Raw genomic sequence first — 19,670 nt, forward strand, 5'->3', positions numbered from 1 at the left:
TTCAGTGTAACATTTTCAGTCAAACTAAAGCTTTCATTTTTTTATTGCTTTTCTTCTTCACGTTCTGGCTAGTTCTAGTCCTGTTGACTCTTCTTACAAGAGCTTTCCAAAATTTGGCTTAAAAAGGTTCACTGCCTTGATTCGATTTTTCCAGCCTAGGACTCTACATAGTCTAAAACATGTGAAAGGCAGACAAAGGTATTCACTTAAATATTATAATGCCTGAAAACAGGAAACATTTGTCTAGAATAGAAAAATGTTTAAGCAAATTAAATAGATTATAATGTTACTGAGTCAATAATTGGTTATAAAAAGTTTTTAAGGATGTTGAAGATGTTCATGACAAAATGTTAAATAAGGAAAGCAGAATACAAAATCATATATGCAATGATTAAGTAAATTTAAAAAAAAAACCACAAGAATGGAAAAAAAGCCTAGAAGGAATTATATCAAAATATTAACAAAATCCTATCTGTGCATATCCTGCTGGATGGTAACAATGAGCCATTTTTGTTTTCTTCTTTATATACTTCTATAGCTTCCAGATATGGTACATATTTTTAAGGTCATTTTTTTAGGGGCGCCGGTAGAGCGTGTGACTCCTGACCTCGGGATGTGAGTTCAAGTGCCACATTGGGCACAAAGCTTACTTTTAAAAAAATAAAAATAAATCAAAAATAAAATAAAGTCACTTTTTAAAATGTGTTTCTAATTCAAGACTTGTCAGGTCTCCCTAAATTAATCTACAAATTCAATTACCTCAAACCAAACAGCAAAAGCAAACTGGGGGAGGGACTTAGAAATATGATCTTAATGAATAAATATGCAAGAATTGCCCAAAAAATTCTGAAAACAAGAGTAACAAGGTGTATATGGGAGATGGAGGAGAACTTCTGGCCCACCAAAAAACTGTAAGATGTATCTGAAACTATAGCAATTAAAACAACATGGAACTACAGCAGCCAGAGAAGTGAACACACTCAATATGTGGAAATGCAACACAGTCGGGACAGCTGGATACGTCACTGAGAAAAAAATAGGACAGCATTAACACCAGAAGCCTATTAACAGCCAGCCTTTCCTGCACCTACCACAGGTCCAAACCCTAGGGGCCAGATGTTACTCCATTCCAGTTTTTTTTTTTAATTTTCCAAAGATAATACGGTACCTATATAATGTTTTATTTAACATTCCAGCAAGGTCTGGGAACATGTTTTTTAAAAACATGCAACCTACAGCCTTCCTCATCTCAGGGAAACTCACAGTCCTCATGTCCAAAGCAAACCCCCTTCCTGTCAACTCAGGGTTTCTGCTCCAAAATCCCCCTTGCCAGTATTTTCAACCCCTCCCTTTCTATTGACTCTTTATCATCTGCTTACAGGGGGTGGGGGTAGGGGGCGGAGGGGGAGACCCACTTCTCAAGAACGACCCCTCTACCTTTTCTCCTTTATACAAAGTCAGTTTACGCAAGGAGTAATTTTTTTTTAAGATTTATCTATTTATTTGAAGGGGGGGAGCAGAAGAAGGAGAGAGAGTCTCAGCAAACTCTGAACTGAGCTAGGAGCCTGAGGCGGGCTCAATCTCAAGACCCTTAGATCACAACCTGAGCCAAAACCAAGTCCGGCGCTTGACTTAACTGCACCACCCAGATGTCCCAAGGAGTAATCTTAAAAAAAAAAAAAAAAAAGACTCTGACATCTTGTCATCTCATTCACTCATGCAAATCCACTGGTCTAAAAGTACTGGTCTCTAATGTCTCCCTAACTGCCAAAATCAAAGGCCAAGATTGTGGCTCATCTCGAACTTTTTTGCAGACTGTGACTCTGGTCTCCGCGAATCACCTTTCTCCTGGTTCTCCTCTCTGGCTCCTCCTTTACCAACCCTACCTGTGGCTTTCTTCTGTTCACACTCAGCACCTTCAACCAGTGGCCACCAACAGCTACTCCTAACAACTCCCAATTCACATCTCCTAACCCCAGCTCTTCCCAGTGCTCTAGCTGCCAACACGGACTAGTATCCCTAACCTCTAAGAGCCTAACCAGAGCCATCATCAGCTTTTCCCAAACTGGTTCTGCATTCCCTATCTTGAGGAATGACAACACCATCCACAAATTTTGCTAATTCAGAAACTTGGGATTCATCCTAGACCCCTCCCACCCACCTCCCACATTAAATTGGACACTAAATTCAAAGAATTCTATTGCTTCCTTAATGCCCATCGGTCTCCTGAAGCCTCCTCCAATAGCTTCCTAATAGATCTCCTGGCCTCTAAGGCATTCTCCACACAGAAGCTAGAGTAATCTTTCTAAAAATGTCAACCTGTGCCTCTTCACAGCTCCCCAGTCCCTTGTCAACCTCCTCAGACAGATGAGCTCCACTCATTGGTCACCACACCCTGCACCCCAGCCTCTCCTACCTGCTTGACATTCCAGAAATCCAAGCAGGCCAGCTACACCTCCACATGTTTATCCCAGCCGCAATGCTGCTTCTGCCTGAAAGGCCCTCACCCTGCCCCCTCTTCCCTACTTGGCAAACTATTATTGGCTCTTTAAGAATCAGTTTAACCTAACTCTGAATCTACTAAAAGTACACTACTCAATTGTACACTTCCAGCAGATGAATTTTATGGTATGTAAATTATATCTCAATAAAAGTGTCATCATTTCCTACAAGAAAAAAAGACTTACACCCAATATTTTTTTAAAAGGGCAAAAGACAAAACAAGCACTTCACAAAATAGGAAATTCAAATGATCGATAAACATAGGAAGAGTTGTTCAACACCATCACTCGGAAAAATGCAAAACAGTACCAAAGTGAGGTGTCAATATAAACCCAGAATAGCCAAAATTAAAAAGAAAGACTCTATCAAGTGTGGCAAAGATGTAAAGCAACCAAAACTATCATACACTGCTGGTTTGAGAGTAAAGCAGTGCAATCAAAACTATTTCATAATAAAGCTGGGGGGGAGACACCTTTGCCCTACTACTAACACTAAGCATATACCTATTCTGTAAGCTGGCAATCCCACTGCTAGGGCTCACCTCCAAGAGAAGTGAATGCAAACGTCCACAAAAGGCATGTTCAAGAAGGTCTACGGCTGCCTGGCTCAGGCAGTTGACCGTCCACCTCTTGGTTTCAGGTCAGGTCAGGATCTCAGGGTCGGGGGATCGAGCCCCCACCACCACCCCTCCTCATGAGGCTCCACACTCAGCAGGGAATCTGCTTAAAGATTTTCCCTCTCTCCCTCTGCTCCCCCAGCTCACTCTCTCTCTCTCCCAACTAAATAAATAAATCTTAAAAAATACTACTATCAGTTACAAACTGTATGGTAGTAAGCACTTCTTTAAAAACGAATGTTTACTCATAATGCTTTATTCATTATGCAGAACTATTCAGAATGCTTTATACATAATGACCAAAAACTGAAGAAGAAATACTCATCAACAGAATAGATAAGTAAATTGTGGTATATTCACTCAATGGATTAGTACAGAGCGGTTAACAGTGAAGCGCTGGTATGTGCAACAACATGGACAAGCCTCACAGAAGCCGGACACAAGAGTGCATCCATATGAAGTTCAAGAACAGGTGGGTAATCAATAATGACAGGAGCACAATGGTTACCTCTGGGTGGCAGGGTATAGACTGGGCAGAGGCTTGAGGAACCAGCCTTATGAGTCAATATTGAAAGGGTCTGTACCTTGATCTGGGTGGTGGTTATAAGGGTAAGAATACATGTAAAAATCATCAAACTGTACACTTAGAATTAGTGCACTTTACTATACACACACACATATATATATATATATACACGCTATAACTCAACTTTTTAAAAAACTAACAAAAAATGCACAAGCAGACTATAATTAACAGTACTATATCATATACCTGGAAGTTGTTAAGAGAGTAGAGCTTAACTGTTATCGCCAGGAAGGGGAAAAAAAAAAGGTAATTATGTAAGAGGATGGAGGTGTTAACTAACCTTACTGTGGCAATCATTTCACAATTTCACATGCACTAAATCATCATGTTGTACACCTTAAATTTGCATGTTATATGGCAATCATATCTCAATAAAGCTGGAGAAAAAAATATGCACAAGTAAAAGGATAATATACCAAAATAATTGGTGGACCTACAACTGATGTTTATTTCTTTAAATTGTTAGGTACTGTCTGAATTTTCCACCAAGACCATATTATTTCTAATCATAAAAAAAAAAAAAAGCTATTTCCTTAGAGTAACAGTAGTGCTAAAATTAAACAAGGTCTCTTCCTAAAGCCTTCCCTTACCAATCAAAGCACCATTGCACCTAAATCACAGTGCTGAGCACACTGTCCCACAATGATCTACTCACCGTGAGACAGAGACCTCTCTCCTCCTTGCCAGTTAGAACTGGGCTTTATTTACCTTCATCTTCCTAGCATACAACACTGCCTACCACTAGGAATCTGCTTCATATGTGTTTGTTATACTGTTTTATGGTAAGCAAAAATATTTGCTGAGTAAACAATGTGTAACAAACCAAGAAGTAAAAAATAAGTGATTACCTTCCAAGGGAGGTATTCCAAGGTCATGGGTTTGTGAACCTGAGATTATAATACAGGAAAGGGTTGAGGATTACCCAATAAAGATATCAACTTCCACGACAGCATTCCTAAATTGTCTCGCCTGTGATTTACTGACCCAATGCCACCAATCCCATGCCTGTCATTTTCTGTAGCAGTCAGAACCTAGACCACAGAGCAGAGAGAAGCAATAACCCACGGGATCCACCCACCAACAGAAAGTTAAAAGCCCAAAGGATCCAGCACAAAACCCCATCACCAACAGCATACACACAGATCACAGACACTGTACAGAGGAAACATGAGACACACAGAGAGAAAGACACACATCAAGAAACCAAGTTGCTACCTTGCTAGAAAGTCAAAGTACAAACGTAAGTCCTCCAGCAATCATTCTCTTGGGTATTTACCCTACAGAAATGGAAACGTGTTCACATAAAAACCTGTACACAAATGTTCAGCAGCTTTATCTGTAAGAATCAAAAACTAGAAACTATCCAAACGTCCTTCAACAGGTCAATGGACAAACTGGTACGTTCACACCATGAGAAACTATGAAGCAGCAAAAATGAATGAGCTGCTGATACACCCACCAGCATGGATGATCTCAAGGGCACTGCGCCAGGTGAAAAAAGAGACTCTCCAACAGTTACATACTGTATAACTCTGCTTCTGTAACAGTCTCAACGTGGCGAAATCAGTGATGGAGAACAGATCAGTGTTTGCCAGGGGTCAGGGCTGAAGGCAGGGTCTGACTCTGAAAGGGTAACAAGAGAAAGTTTCTCTGTGGTGATGAAGCAGTTCTGCATCCTAACTCTGGTCATGACTACGCTACTCTACACGAGTGATCCGTCTGAGGGAATGACACACAGAAAGTGTAAGTAAAAGCCAGTGAAATCTTATTTCAGTTAATAGCATTGTGGTGGCAATGTCAGTTCCTGGTTTTGACAAAGTTCTATGGTTATGTGAGACATCACCACTGGAGGAAGCTAGATAAAGGGTACACAGGGAACTCAGTACCCATTTTTGCAAGTTCTTGTGAGTCACAGGATTTCAAAATGAAGTTTTAATTACAAAAAAAAAAAAAGTTGGGGGCACCTGGGGCGCACAGTCGGTTGGGGGTCCAACTCTTGGTTTTGGCTCAGGTTGTGATTTCAGATTCAGATCAAGCCCTGCAGGGGGCTTCATGCTCAGCACAGAGTCTGCTTGAGATTCTCTCCCTCTCCCTCTCCCCCGCTCTCTGCTTACAAGCTCTCTCTATTATAAATATTTTAAAAAATAATTTGATTATAATAATTTATAGTCAAAAAGTGGAAGGAACCTGAATGTCCATCAATGGATGAATGGATAAATAAAACATGGCGTATCAATACATTGCAACATTATTTGGCACTGTAGAAGTACAAAGTACTAATACATGCCTCAACATGTATTAGGCTTGAAAGCATTATGCTAAATGAAAGAAATCAGACACAGGGCTGACATATTGTATAATACGATTTATATGAAATACTCTGAATAGTTAAGTTCGTAGAGGCAGAAAATAAATTAGGAGCAAGGAAAAATGAGGCATGCCTGCTAAATAAGTATGGGGTTTATTCTGGGGGGGGGGGAGGATGCAAATGTTCTGGAATAATCATTGTGATGGTTCCACAACGTTGTGAATATACTAAAAACTAGCAAATTATACACTTTAAAAGATAATCTTACAGTACGTGCATTACGCCTTAATGAAAAAGTTACACACATTAAAAAAATAAAGATCCCTAAAAAATTTTATACATACATTCATTCATGCCCCAAAGCAACTGTCCCCAGCCATATGATTTAGCTAATTTTTTTTTAATATTTTATTTATTTGACAGAGAAGGACAGCAAGAGAGGGAACACAAGCAAGAGGAGTGTGAGAGGGAGAAGCAGGCTTCCCGCCGAGCAGAGAGCCCGATGTGGGCTCGGTCCCAACCTGAACCGAAGGCATAGATGCTTAAGGGCTAAGCCACCCAGGTGCACCTGATTTAGCTAATTCTGGAGATTTCATGATTGAATTGACACTGTAGTCCTTCCCTGCTGCCTGTTACTCACAAAGCAGCTCAATTAATAATTAGCAAACTAAACTCACCGGAACAATCTGACAAGACTGAAATTTTGACTCAGCTAAGTAGAGAAATCTTAATGCTATTCCTGACAACTACAAATTCCAGCGTTCTTAAAAAGTAACCTACAGGAACTGGCTCAATTCACAAAAGCTCACTGAATGAAAATGAATGAAGAGCCAGCTTGCGTACACAAGTAGATAATGACAAAAGTAGATCACATTACATCAAGCCAGGCCCATGCTGTCACATAATTTAGGTTTGCCAGTCATTACATTTATACAGTTTAAAATTAAACCAATTACTCCTTTTCTTCCTCTGGAGAATTAATCAAAAAGCAAAAACAATGGGCATCAGGAGACCTGAATTCTGGTCCAAACGCAGCTAACTGTGTGATTATCACCTGTCAGGGCTGACTATAAAAATGAGGACTTCTCCTCAAACCAGCCATCTCCTGAAGTCCCTTCCACCACTTCTCTCTGGCACCACGGCTTGCACCCTGAACCAAGTTACCAGGGTCTCCCTCACAGACAGAAGGCCAGCTCCCAGCTTCTACTTCTCCCCTCCTCCTGACATTCCATTCTCCACAGGAACCGTCATTCCCGTCATGCCCATTGGTAAGCGTCTGGATGGCTTACAGGGCAGGGCCCTACCCAACTCCCATCCTCCCCTGGCACCATCTTCTCCCAAAGCACTCCAGTCACCCTGACCTTTGGGGTCCTCCAACATTCCTAGCCCTTTCCTCCCCAAGTCCTCTGCCACACTCCCATCTCCTCCTCCTCCTTTTAGTTTCTGTTCAGATGTCACCTCCGCAGAGAGCTGAGTGTGGACTCTAGTTCCAGGCTGCCTATATTCAACTTTGCAGCCGGGCATGCTGCTTGCCCATCTGTAAACTGGTGATTAACCACAGTGCCTACCTTAGTGTTGTCACAAGGGATAAAAGGCAGTAAAGCTATCAGCACGATGCCTGGCCCAGTGTTCAAATGTCACCTATCACTATTGCTTAAGGCACCCTATCCAAATGTTGTCCCCACCTCATAGCACTACCTGAAATTGCCATCCTGATTTGTTGTCTTCTTTGGGGTTCTTCCCTAAAACCCACAGAATGTAACATTCATGAGGAGCTTTGTCTTGTTCAAAGCTCTATCATCATCTCCCAGGAAAGCCATGCAGATACTTGTTGAATACATGAATAAATCATAACCAGCGCTCCTTTAAAATAATGTTTTAATTCAAAGAATTAAGCAAAAAATGGCACTGCTTTTATGTTATGTAATTAGGCTGGTCTCCTCTTCTTAATTACCTTGCAGACCAACCAATTTACTTAGCCACTGCCTGAGGGCTTTTCCCTCAAATCTTATCACATAAATACGGCAGACAATGGAAGAATCTTGAAGGTTAATCTGTGAAAGTAAAAACTGGATATTGTGGATATACGCTAATTCTTTAAAACATACCACTTAAATCCAAACTGCAGCACACCAAAAAAGGCTGTTGGCCATTAGGAAAGTCATACCCCGAAATATGAAACACGTGTTGACTTAGTTAACTAAAAGTGCTTTTCTACATGTATGTCTACATTTCACATACACACGTACATATTATACATACGTATGTGCGCGTGCGCACACACACACAAACCATTCCCAAAACTGAGGACATGTTTTTCAATTCCTTTTTACATTTCTAAACATAATGTACTATGTGAAAATAAATGCTTTGAACTTAAAGTTGTTTTTAAAACCCAATACTGAAGATCCTAAACGTTACAGTTCTCCTTACTCGTGGGCTTAATCTCCCAATGTTCAAAGGAAATCCCAAATTTAAGGCCCTGACTTGAAAGCCAGCATTAATTTTGTAAAGGACCTCAAAGTGCCATATCCATTCCGTTTTAACGTCTTAAGAATCCAGTATCAGATTTTTACCCACCAGTTCCTCAAGTCCTTAATAAGCATTTTTCCGTCACTGTAATATTTATATCGAGATGCACATTTTGAGAGACCCCGAAAATACTTTCAAGTTATAGTCCATCTTAGTGAACAAAAATCCTGTCAAGATACACCAGCACGTTAGTAACGCCTCAGGCAGTTTTTCACAGAGAGCATGAAATTCACCAGGCAGAGACCCAGGCGGACAGGAAGGGGAAAAGCCTGGGAATGCTGCAGGGTAGTCCCCCGAAGGAAACAAAATAAGAAATGCTTCGTGATTTTGAAGATGATCATGGACTGCCGTTCCCTGTAAGACCAAAAATACCACAGAGTGTCTCTTGCTCAAAAGGAAGAGTGAAGCCACAAATCTAGGAGTAAAGACGTTGAACGCTGGTTGGTTTTTTAAGATTAAGAGAGAAGGAGCGACGCGGCGGCGCTCTGCGGTCTCGGAGCAGCTCTCCAGGAAAGGCTTCTCGGGCGCCGGCCGCTCCCACTCCGGTCCGCGGCCAGGCTGGAGGTGGCCGGCGGCTGGCACGTTTTAAATATCACCACCCTATTCATCAACTCCCCGGCACAATGAGGGCTGGGGAGCCGCGCCGGGGACCGCCCGCGCACACGCCCACCGGTCCCGCGCAGCCCGCGACCCGGGCGCAGCCGCCGCGCAGCAAAGTGACGCTCGGCCCGAGCAGAAAGTTTCGAATAAAAACCCGAGCCCCGAAACGCACAGGTCTCGGCGCTGAACTCGCGCCAGGAACACGCCCGAGGCAAACCACTTGACAACCAGCTCGGGTTTTCAGCAGAAAAGGCCGAGAGGCGGGGGCCGGGGAGGAAGAGAAGGCCACACACACACACACACACACACACACACACACACACACTCACTTTCTGGCACACTCGGCTCCTCTTCCTCTTGGGCCCCAGTGCCCAGGTGCGAGCCACACAGCAGCCTCACACCCGCACGCGGCGGGGCCGGGGCGGCGGACGCCAGTGCCCCTCCCGGGAAAGGCCCGCGACCCCCGGGCCAGCGCGGCGCGCAGGGAGGGTGCGCACGCCCGGCGTCTCTGCGCCCGGCCGCCCCCCACCACCACCACGGTCGTGGCCGCCCCGGGCCCGGGGGTCCGGGGATGCTCTGCGGGCCGGTCGCGGGCTCGCACGCGCCCCTCCCCCGCCCGCCCCTCCCCCCGGGCCGCCCGCCGGGGCGCGCAGGAGGCGAGCACCGGCGTCCCGGGGGATCAGCCCGCCGGCCCCGGGGATCCGGGCAACTTTCCCCTGCGTGGTCGCGGGCTGCCCTCGACCTGGCGGGGGCATGGACCCCGGGGCTAGCGCGGCGTGGACTCACTTTTTCGGATGTTTCTCTCTTTTCGGCCTCCGCTTTCGGGCCTGAATGGCCAGCACTAGGGAAAGAGAAGACACACATTAACGGTCGGGCCGGCCGGCCTGCGGGGCCTCGTGGCGGGGAGGAGGGGACGCCGCGGGCCACTCACCTTTCCGGGAGCTCATCCCGACGCGGCGGAAGGGGGGCGGGGGGCTTCGCGGCGGCGGCGGCAGCGGCGACGCGGGAGCCGAGCCGAGCCGAGCTGGGCTGCAGCCTCCACTCGCTCCGCCAGCCGGGAGGAGGCGGGAACCGCGCCTGCGCCGCCGCCGCAGCCGCCGCTCCCGCGGGGGGCCCAGCGAGACCCGCCCCCGGCCGGCCCCGCCCCCGCCCCGCCCCCACCCGCCCGGTGGGGTCCGGACCCCCGCGCCGAGCCCTCCCGCGTGCCCCGCACCCACCCACCTGCCCCACCTGTGCAGAAGTGCCTCCCCGCGTCCACCGCCACTGCCGCCCACGGCGTCCCCCGCCCAGCCGGCGGCTGGGGCCTCAGCCTCTTGCGCCCCCATGGCCGGCCCAGGCCTCCCGCCTCTCTCGGGCACCCGGCCCGCGCGACCCTCCCTCTCCAGTCACAGCCTCTCCCCTACGCACCCCGGCCGATCGCGCCACCCGCCTCTCCATGTGCCCTTCCTTGGCCGGCGCCTCCGCGGGTCTCACACCACCTCTCTTCACGCGGCCTCTTCTCCCCCTTTGCTCCTCTACATCCTTGCATCCCCATGAGCGCCGCTTTCTCCTCTCCGGCGGGTGTGGAAAGGGCACAGGACCAAGAGCGGGGAAACCTGGGTCCTTCACCAGCTGTGTGACCTTGAAGAAGTCCTCTCATCTCTCCCCTTTACCTACCCCACAGGATTGTTTGAGTTCAATAAGGGAAAAGATGCAAATGGTATGGAAAGTACGATGAAGTTTTCGCACCTGAATCAAAGCCCAGCTCAGTAAACACCAAGTGCATAACAATTTAACACAACAATCCCACCAAGTAGTCATTGTCTACACCTTACAATGAGGAAACTGAGTCCTAAAGAAGTTGACAGTTTGCCCCACGATAATTCAAATTTAGGCCTAGCTGACGTCAAACCCTTTCCACCTACCATGCTACCTAATAAAGACGGGACTCAAGCTGAAAATGGGACAAAATGATACCTGCAGTGTTCCTTTGATTGTTTAAATAATTATGTTTTGGAAAGATATCCACCCTGACCATTTACTCTCATTGGTCGTACAACTGTATTCTTAACTCATCAGAGCAGTCTTATTCTGAAGATGCTAAACCCAAAGATCTGCAAGTGCTGTTTAGACTTGATGAACTTCTTACTTTCTCAACATTTTTTTTTAATTTTTATTTTAATCACCTGGTTGGAGTGCACTCCTTAATCCCCATCACCTGCTTCAGCCATCCCCACCCACCTCCCCTCTGGTAACCATCAGTTGGTTTTCCATAGTTAAGTACTTTCTCAACTTTTATTTTCAAAAATATTAACCCTACAGGAAAGTTAAGAGAAAAATATAACACCCATATTAACCCATATTCAGCAATTTTTAACATTTCATCACATTTGCTTTACTTGTGTGTATGTATGCATATGAACTTTCTTTGTTTTGTTTTTGCTGAATCATTGAAGTTTTTGCATTGTTACCCTTTACCCTTAACATTTCGATAAGTATCTAAGAACAAAGATATTCTACATAATCAGAATTCCATTATCATTCCAAGAAAATTTAATATTAATATAATATTATCTGTAATATACAGAGGCCATATTCAAATTTACAAAATATCCATTTTAAATGACTTTTTTCCAATCCAGGATACAATCAAGAATCATGCATTACATTTAATTGCCATGTCTTTTTACACTCCTTTAGTCTAGAATAATCCCTTCTGTTGTTGTTGTTTTTCTTTTATAACATTGACTTCTTTTGAAGAACCCAATTCTGTTCTGCAGGATGTTCCCCGGTTTGTATTTGTCTGTTCCCTGTTAGATTCAAGTTAAATAATTTTGTCAGGTACACTGTATGGATGATATTGTGTCCATCTCAGTATGTTGCAACAGAAGGGAAATGATGTCAGTTTGTTCCATTATTCGTGATGTTACATTTAATCATTTTTCTATGGTAAAGCTAGCTTTTTTCTTTTCCATTTAAAAAAGTAGTCTATGTGAAAAATGGGTAAAGGACTTGAATATACGTTTCTGCAAAGATATACAAATGGCCAACAAGTACATGAAAAGACGCTCAACATCATTAGAGAAATGCAAAGCAAAAACACTATGAGGGGCACCTGGGTGGCTCAGTCGGTTAAGGGTCTGCCTTTGGCTCATGTCATGATCTTAGAGTCCTGGAATCGAGCCCTGCATCAGGCTCTGCTCTGCAGGGAGTTGCGCTTCTCCCTCTCGCTCTCCCTCTGTGCTCTCTTGCTCTCCCTCTCAAATAAAAAAAAATCTTAAAACACACTCACACACAATGATATACCCTTTCACACCTACTAGGATGACTATATTCCTTTTTTTAAATGGAAAATAAGGGGTGTCTGGGTAGCTCAGTCGGTTAAGCATCAGACTCTTGGTTTTGGCTTAGATCATGAACTCATGGGTCCTGACATCAAGCCCCCCATCAAGCCACACACTGAGCCCCACATTGAGCCCCATGGGCTCTGCTCTGAGTGGGGAGCCTGCTTGAGATTCTCTGCCCCTCCCCCGACTCGCTCACTCTCTCAAATATATCTTTAAAAATAAATAAATAAATGGAAAATAGGTGTTAATAAGGATATAGAGATATTGAAATCGTTGTACATGGCTGGCGGAAATATAAAATGGTGCAATCATTGTGGAAAACAGTCCCATAGTTCCTCAAAAACCTAAACACAGAATTATCAGCAATTCCGCCCCTGGGTATATATCCAAAATAATTGCCAACAGATACTCCAATCCTTGTACACAAATGTACATAGCGGTACTAATCACAGTAGCCAAAAGGTTAGAAACAACCCAAATATCCATCAACACATGAATGGATAAGCAAATTGCGGTATGCACATACAATGAAATATTTTTCAGCCCATAAAAAAGAATGAAGAAAAAGAAGAAAAGAATGAAAAAGAATGATACATACTACAGTATGGATGAACCTCAAAATATTACGCCAGACACAAGAAAGAAGCCAGACACAAGAGGTCTGTTTTGTAATATGATTCCATTTATACGAAACATTGCGAGTAAGCGAATCCACAGAAGGCAGAATGGTGGTGGCCAGTGGCTGGGGGTGAGAGGAAATGAGGAGCGACAGCTTAATGGTTACAAAATCTTATTTTGTAGGGGTGAGAACATTTTGGAGCCAGAAAGAGGTGGTCGTGGCACAATGTTGTGAATGTATAAATGCCACTGAATTGTGCACTCTAAAATTATTAACTTCATGTGATGTGAATCTCACCTCAATTTTAAAGAAACAAAAAATCCTGTGGGGTAATACTTTGAAACTCGGTGAGTATCCTTCCCCAAGATTCTTTCACTCTGTGGGTTAGCATATCTTGATGATGCTTGCCTGATCCAATTATTACTATAGTGGTGATAGAATAATGACACTATAATCTTATCATTCCATCTGTTCCATCTGTACCATTCAGGTGACATTTTTATGTAACGAAGAACTTTCATTTCTCACCATTCCTTGGTTCTCTGTTTTGGCTTAGATCTGTTTTCAGCTTGTGTTTTGCCTTTGTTTTTGGTATCAATATTGACAGTAATTACTGTCATTTTGATTTTTGATCTTGAATTGTTCCATATTTGACCAGAAAAGACCCTTCCAAGTTGTAGTGTCCTCCGGACATGTCCCAATAGGTTTTTGAGTACCTCTTAACTTTCTGGCACAAGATGTTTCAGGAAAGCTTGTACTTTCCTTGATCTGGTCTCAAAACCAGCATGTGTCCAGTCTTAGCTCCTTCTGGAAGGTGATTAGAAGCTTTAAAGCCAAAGAAATGTTAGTTTGAAACCAGTGTCTTTTATTATTTTTAAGAGCTTTATTGTGATTTAATTCACATACCGTACAATTCACCCACTTAAAGTGCAAAATTCAATGGTTTTTAGTACATTCATATGGTTGTGCAACCACCACCACAATCTAATTTTAAAATATCTTTGTCACCCCTAAAAAAAACTCCATACCCATTGGTAGTCACTCCCCCTTCCCCCCAACCTTCCCTGACCAAGCCCTGGGCAACCACTAATCTCCTTCTGTCTCCATAGACTTGCCCATTCCGGACAGATCATATAAATGAAATCATACAATATGTGGCCTTTTGTGACTGGCTGCTTTCACTTACTTTAATGTTGAAACCAATTTCTGCTACTAATTTCTGCATAACCTTGGACAAGTTACTTAATTACAACATCTGGAAAATGGTAATAATATCAATACCAATCCTCCTAGATCAATATGATAATCAAGTAAAATAAATAACTATTCAATACATAGTAATTACCATTAACATTAGATGGGAGACACAGACCCAATCTGTCTGCTAGATCTTTTGCATTCATTTGTTCAACAAATATTTATCAAATACCTATTAATGTAGCATTATTCTACGTATTGAGTCTACAGCAGTGAACAAAGCACACAAAAATCTCCCTCCCTCATGGAGCTTACATTCTACTGCCAGAGCAGAAAATAAACAAAATAAATATGTGAATTATTACTATGATTACTAGATGGCAGTAGCATCTATAAAAAGAAGAAAAAATGAAAAACAAAAAAATTCCAAGCTTTTGGAGAGGTGTTTTTTTTTTTCCAAGAGTTTTTGTTGTTGTTTTAAGATTTTATTTCTTATTTATTTATTTGGCAGAGAGAGTGAGAGAAAGGACAAGCACGGGGAGCAGGAGAGGGAGAAGCAGGCTCCCCGCTAAGCAAGGAGCCCGCTGTGGGACTCAATCCCAGGACCCCAGGATCATGACCTGAGCCAAAGGCAGACACTTAACTGACTGAGCTACTCAGGTGCCCCTGGAGAGGTGATTAAGAAAGGTCTTACTTGGGGCGCCTGAGTGGCTCAGTCAGTTAAGCGTCTGCCTTTGGCTCAGGTCATGATCTCAGGGTCCTGGAATCAAGGCCGGAGTTGGGCTCCCCACTGAGCGGGACGTTTGCTTGACCCTCCCCTTCTACTTCTATCCCTCCCTTTGCTCCTGCTTGTGCTCTCTCAAATAAATAAATAAATAAATAAAATCTTAAAAAAAAAAAAGTCTCACTGAGAAGATAGCAATTAAAGACCTTAAGGTATTCTTGTCAATCTTTCTACGTCTATAAAATAGGAGAGAACTACATTTGCCACCTAGAATATTTGTGTATTGCTTTGAATTTATCGAATTAAAATACACCAATTTAATTATCAATCAATAAATCTACACATACTCTATTAGGTGCTTACAGAAAGAATGATAAAAATATAAACCTAGTCTCTGCAAATTTAAAAGTTAAAAATTTCAGGGCATGTGGCTGGTTCAGTGGGTAGAGCATGTGACTAATCTCAGGGTCAGTTGTGCGTTTAAGCCCCATACTGGGTGTGGAGCCTACTGAAAAAAAAAATTTTTTTAATAAAAATGGAAAATTTCTTTGAGATGCATCATAATTTCAAATGACATTTTAAAGGAAATTTACAAAAAGAAACAGAGAGTATAAGTTGTTTTTTTTTTTAAACTTCTACGCCCAACGTGGGGCTCAAACTCACAACCCTGAGTATAAATTTAATTATTTTATTCTACCATTCTTTATTCCTAATAAATCTAATTCTGAGAATATTATAATTAAGAAGCAGAAGTATTAGAACTGGATATATTTTGCGCTCTGTAGCAGTCCAAAAGAAGTGAAAAGGGCAGTATTTATGCATTTTTTCCCAACCTAGCACTACAGAATTCAAGGCAAACATATCATATTAATTTTTACTAAATATAAGAAAAAATTACAGAATGCTGTAAATCCAATTACACACTAATATTTCTAAATAGAGCTATTAAATCATACTGTATCTCAGAAGGTTTATGAAGTATGTCACGGGATTGGAAACAGACCTGAGAGGTCATACAACCCAGCTTTGGGCCTTTAGTGGATGAGAACCTAGCCCCTTTCTAAAGGCTCTCCAATGCTTTGACATTTCTAGGAAAGTTTCTGTAGATCCAATTTATACCTTCTATTATGAAGCGTAAGCCCGTCTCTTATTATTACGGCATATTTCTCAGTGCCGTACAGCAGCAATTTAACCCAGAAGGGAGTGTACAGAGCAGCAGAGCCAGACTGGCAGAGTTCAAAGCCTACTTTTACCATTTACTAGGTAAACCTTGGGCTGGGTAACTTGGGCAAGTTACTCTGTTTCTCTGCACCTCAGTTTCCTGATCTGCAAAATGAGGACAGTAATATTCACTACCTTATATAGATGGGAGGAGTCGATGAGTTGTTTCACCTAAAATGCTTAGAGAAGGAGCTAACTGTTCAATAAGTATTAGCTGTTCTTACGTATATCCACATCAAGACGTATCTTACTAATCTATTGCTAAAAAACAAATTTCTCCCAAATTTAGCAACTTAAAACAACAAACATTTATTATCTCACGATTTCTGTGGTCCAGGACTTGGGGAGCTGTTTGGCTGGAGAGTGAAGTTGTCACCTGGGGCTGCAGTCATCTGGAGGCTTGAGGAAGGCTGAAAGATCTGTTACCAAGATGGCTCACTCACATGGCTGTTAGCAGGAGGCCTCAGATCCTCACTGGCTCTTTCGAGGAGGCCTCACTTCTTCCACCTGGGTCTTTCCATAGGGCTGCTTGAGTGTCCGGCTTCCCCCAGAGAGCAAGGAAGAAACTTCACTGCCTTTTGTGACCTACCCTCAGAAGTCACAATCCATCATTTCACCACATTCTATCCATGAGATGCAAGGCCAGCCCATGCTCAAAGGAGGGGCATGAAACCACTTCTTGAAGGGAAAAGGAACAGAGAATATGTGGACGTATTTTTTAAACCACCACAAGGGGTCATTCCTTCTTTCTTTTAGTGCCTCTGATTTGCAAACGAGAATCCTTACAGACCCCTCATTTGGCTATTGTCTAAACAGTAGAAATGAAAGAGAATTTTCAGTCCAATGTTCACACTAAATAAAGAAAAGGGAATGTAGTCGAGATTATTGAGGGAAAATCAACATTAGTAATAGATGTGTTATAAATAAAATGCCTACTGTATATAAGACTTACATAAGCCAGTTAAAAAAGGCCCCTAAAGATCTGCCCAGGGCTCTGTTAGTAGAGATTCAGAATATTAACTAATATGCCAGCACATATCTAAACAAATTAAATGGTCTGGCCATAATAAACTATGCTGAACTCCACGAGCCCCATTTCTTTCAAGCATTTGGACATGGATAGAGCCATGATAGAATACTCGTTCTCAAATACATGAACTCTCTGAGTATTAGAATTTTGTCCTCCACTTTATAATATAAAAATCCAATATAAAATCTAATGTAAAAATAAACAATATGATTTTTCTCACAGTTAAACATGAATTCTGTTCTAGCATAATTCACAATCAGTTGTTCAAAAATGTGTATTTATAACTTTGGGTAGATAGAGGTGTTGCGTATAGTGATAAAATATACTTTATCATTAAAAGACAGCTTTCTGAGGGCACCTCTGTGCCTCAGTCAGTTAAGTGTCCGACTCTTGGTTTCAGCTTAGATCATGATCTCAGGGTTGTAAGATCAAGCCCTGCATCAGGCTCTGTGCTCAGCGTGGAGTCTGCTTAAGATTCTCTCTCCTTCTGCCCCTCCCGCGTGTGCTCTCTAAATAAATAAATAAATAAATAAATAAATAAATAAATAAATAAATAAATAAATAAATAAAGCTTTAAAAAAAATGGCTTTATAGTCAGAGCATCTGGTTGGCTCATTCAGGGGAGCATGTAACTCCTGATCTCAAGGTTGTAAGTTCAAGCCCCACACTGGGTATAGGGACCGCTTAAAATCTTTTTTTCATTTTCTAAGGCAGGGGAGGGACAGAGGGAGAGGGAGAGAGAATCCCAAGCAGGCTCCATGCCCAGCACAGAGCCCAACTTGGGATTCAATCTCACAACCCCAAGATCATGACCCCAGCTGAAATCAAGAGTCAGATGCTTAACTGACTGAGCCACCCAGGTGCTTCCAAAAATAAAATTAAAACAAAACAAAACAGAAAACAGCTTGATAGTCCCCATGACCATAGTGTTCAATTGTATTTATTTTTTTAAACTTTTTATTGTTACATAATATACAAGTAAAAACATGCATAAGTCACAAAGGTACAAAATACAAACACCTGTGTTTAAAAATGTTGAACACTGGGGTCATGGGTGGCTCAGTTGGTTAAGCATCTGCCTTCAGCTCAGGTCATGATCTCAGGGTCCAGGAATGGAGCCCGACCTTGGGCTCTCTGCTGGCGGGGGGGGGGGGGGGGGGGGAGTCGGCTTCACCCTCTCACTCTCCCTCTGTGCTCTCTTTCTCTCAAACAAATAGAATTGTTTAAAAAACAATTTGAACATTCCCAGTACCTCCTGAAAGCCCCCTCATCCCTCCTCAGTCACTAGTCCCACCCAGGTAACCTCTATTCTAACTAGTAACACTGCTGATTAATGCTGCCCAGTTTTTGGGTTTATGGTAATGAAATCATAAACTAGGTCTTTGCATCTGGTTTCTTTTGCTCAGCCTTATGTTTGTGAGACTGAACCGTGTGTTACACACAGTAATACTTTCATTGTTGTAGAGTGTTCCATTTTGTGAATATACCACTTGTTTTTAAAATCCACTGGTGCCATTTACTTATTTATTTTTTTTAAGATTTTATTTTAAAGTAATCTGTGCACCCAATGTGGGGCTCGCACTTACAACTCTGAGAACAAGAGTCACATGGTCTACCGGCTGAGTTGGCCAGGCACCCCCACTGGCACCATTTATTAAACTACCGTATCCTGGTGCGCCTGGGGGGCTCATTCAAGCATCCTACTATTGATATCAGCTCATGTCATCATCTCAGGGTGGTGAGATTGAGCCCCACCTCAAGCTTCACACTGGGCATGGAGACTGCTTAAGATTCTCTCTCTCCCTTTCCCTCTGCCCCTATCCACCGTGCTCTCTCTCTCTCCAAAAGAGCAAAACAAGGGGTGCCTGGGTGGCTCAGTCAGTTAAGCATCTGATCAAGCCCCAAGTTGGGCTCCCTGCTCAGTGGGGAGTCTGCTTCTCCCTCTCCCTCTGTCTCTCCCCACCACGTGAGCACGCTCTCACTCTCTCTCAAATAAATAAATAAAATCTTTTTTAAAAAAAAAAAGCAAAACAAAAAACAAATACTGTATCTTAACCCCAAAATTGCCCTTCTACTCTCAGCTTTGTAATGAGGCAGCTGTGACTCAGCCAAGAGACTACAATTGATTCTGCCAGTTGGGGGCGCTAGAGGGAGCCCGGAGGCTGGAAAAGGGAGACAGAGCTGGCGGGTCCCGTCACCACCATCTCTTCACAGCAGCAGTGGGTTCCAGTCTCAAGTTTTATAGTGCTCCTCAAACGAGCCTCACGGTGTCCCCTCAGAAGGACCATCAAGGCCAGGCAGTACCCCCTCCGGAGACCTCTGGGCCCCAGCTCCCTCCTCTAAGCTTCTGAGGTGGAGTACCCCAGCTCTGCACTTTGTCCCCCAGCCACAGAGATGGGTGCCGATTCC

General features: G+C 43.2%; 1 protein-coding gene across 5 annotated transcripts in view; it reads right to left on the minus strand.

Moving 5' to 3' along the window:
* SRPK2 (SRSF protein kinase 2) overlaps positions 1 to 10,693 on the minus strand; it is a 228,543-nt gene extending 217,850 nt beyond the window's left edge. For 3 of the 5 annotated variants that reach the window (XM_087861169.1, XM_045793441.2, XM_087861168.1), the window contains exons 1-2: positions 10,552 to 10,693; positions 9,931 to 9,985 (exon numbers count right to left, since the gene is read on the minus strand). In XM_087861169.1, coding sequence (XP_087717295.1) covers positions 9,931 to 9,985; positions 10,552 to 10,678 — 182 coding nt within the window. In that variant the 5' untranslated portion in view covers positions 10,679 to 10,693. Of the gene's footprint in view, positions 1 to 9,930; positions 9,986 to 10,075; positions 10,211 to 10,551 lie in introns of those variants that run through there. The other 2 variants (XM_045793437.2, XM_045793433.2) reach the window with 1 other exon arrangement.
* Positions 10,694 to 19,670: the final 8,977 nt, after the last annotated feature.

The sequence above is a fragment of the Ursus americanus genome, chromosome 3 (genome assembly GCF_024610735.1).
Source record: "Ursus americanus isolate L20-20 chromosome 3, mUrsAme1.1.p, whole genome shotgun sequence".
In the NCBI taxonomy this organism is placed as follows: Eukaryota; Metazoa; Chordata; class Mammalia; order Carnivora; family Ursidae; genus Ursus; species Ursus americanus.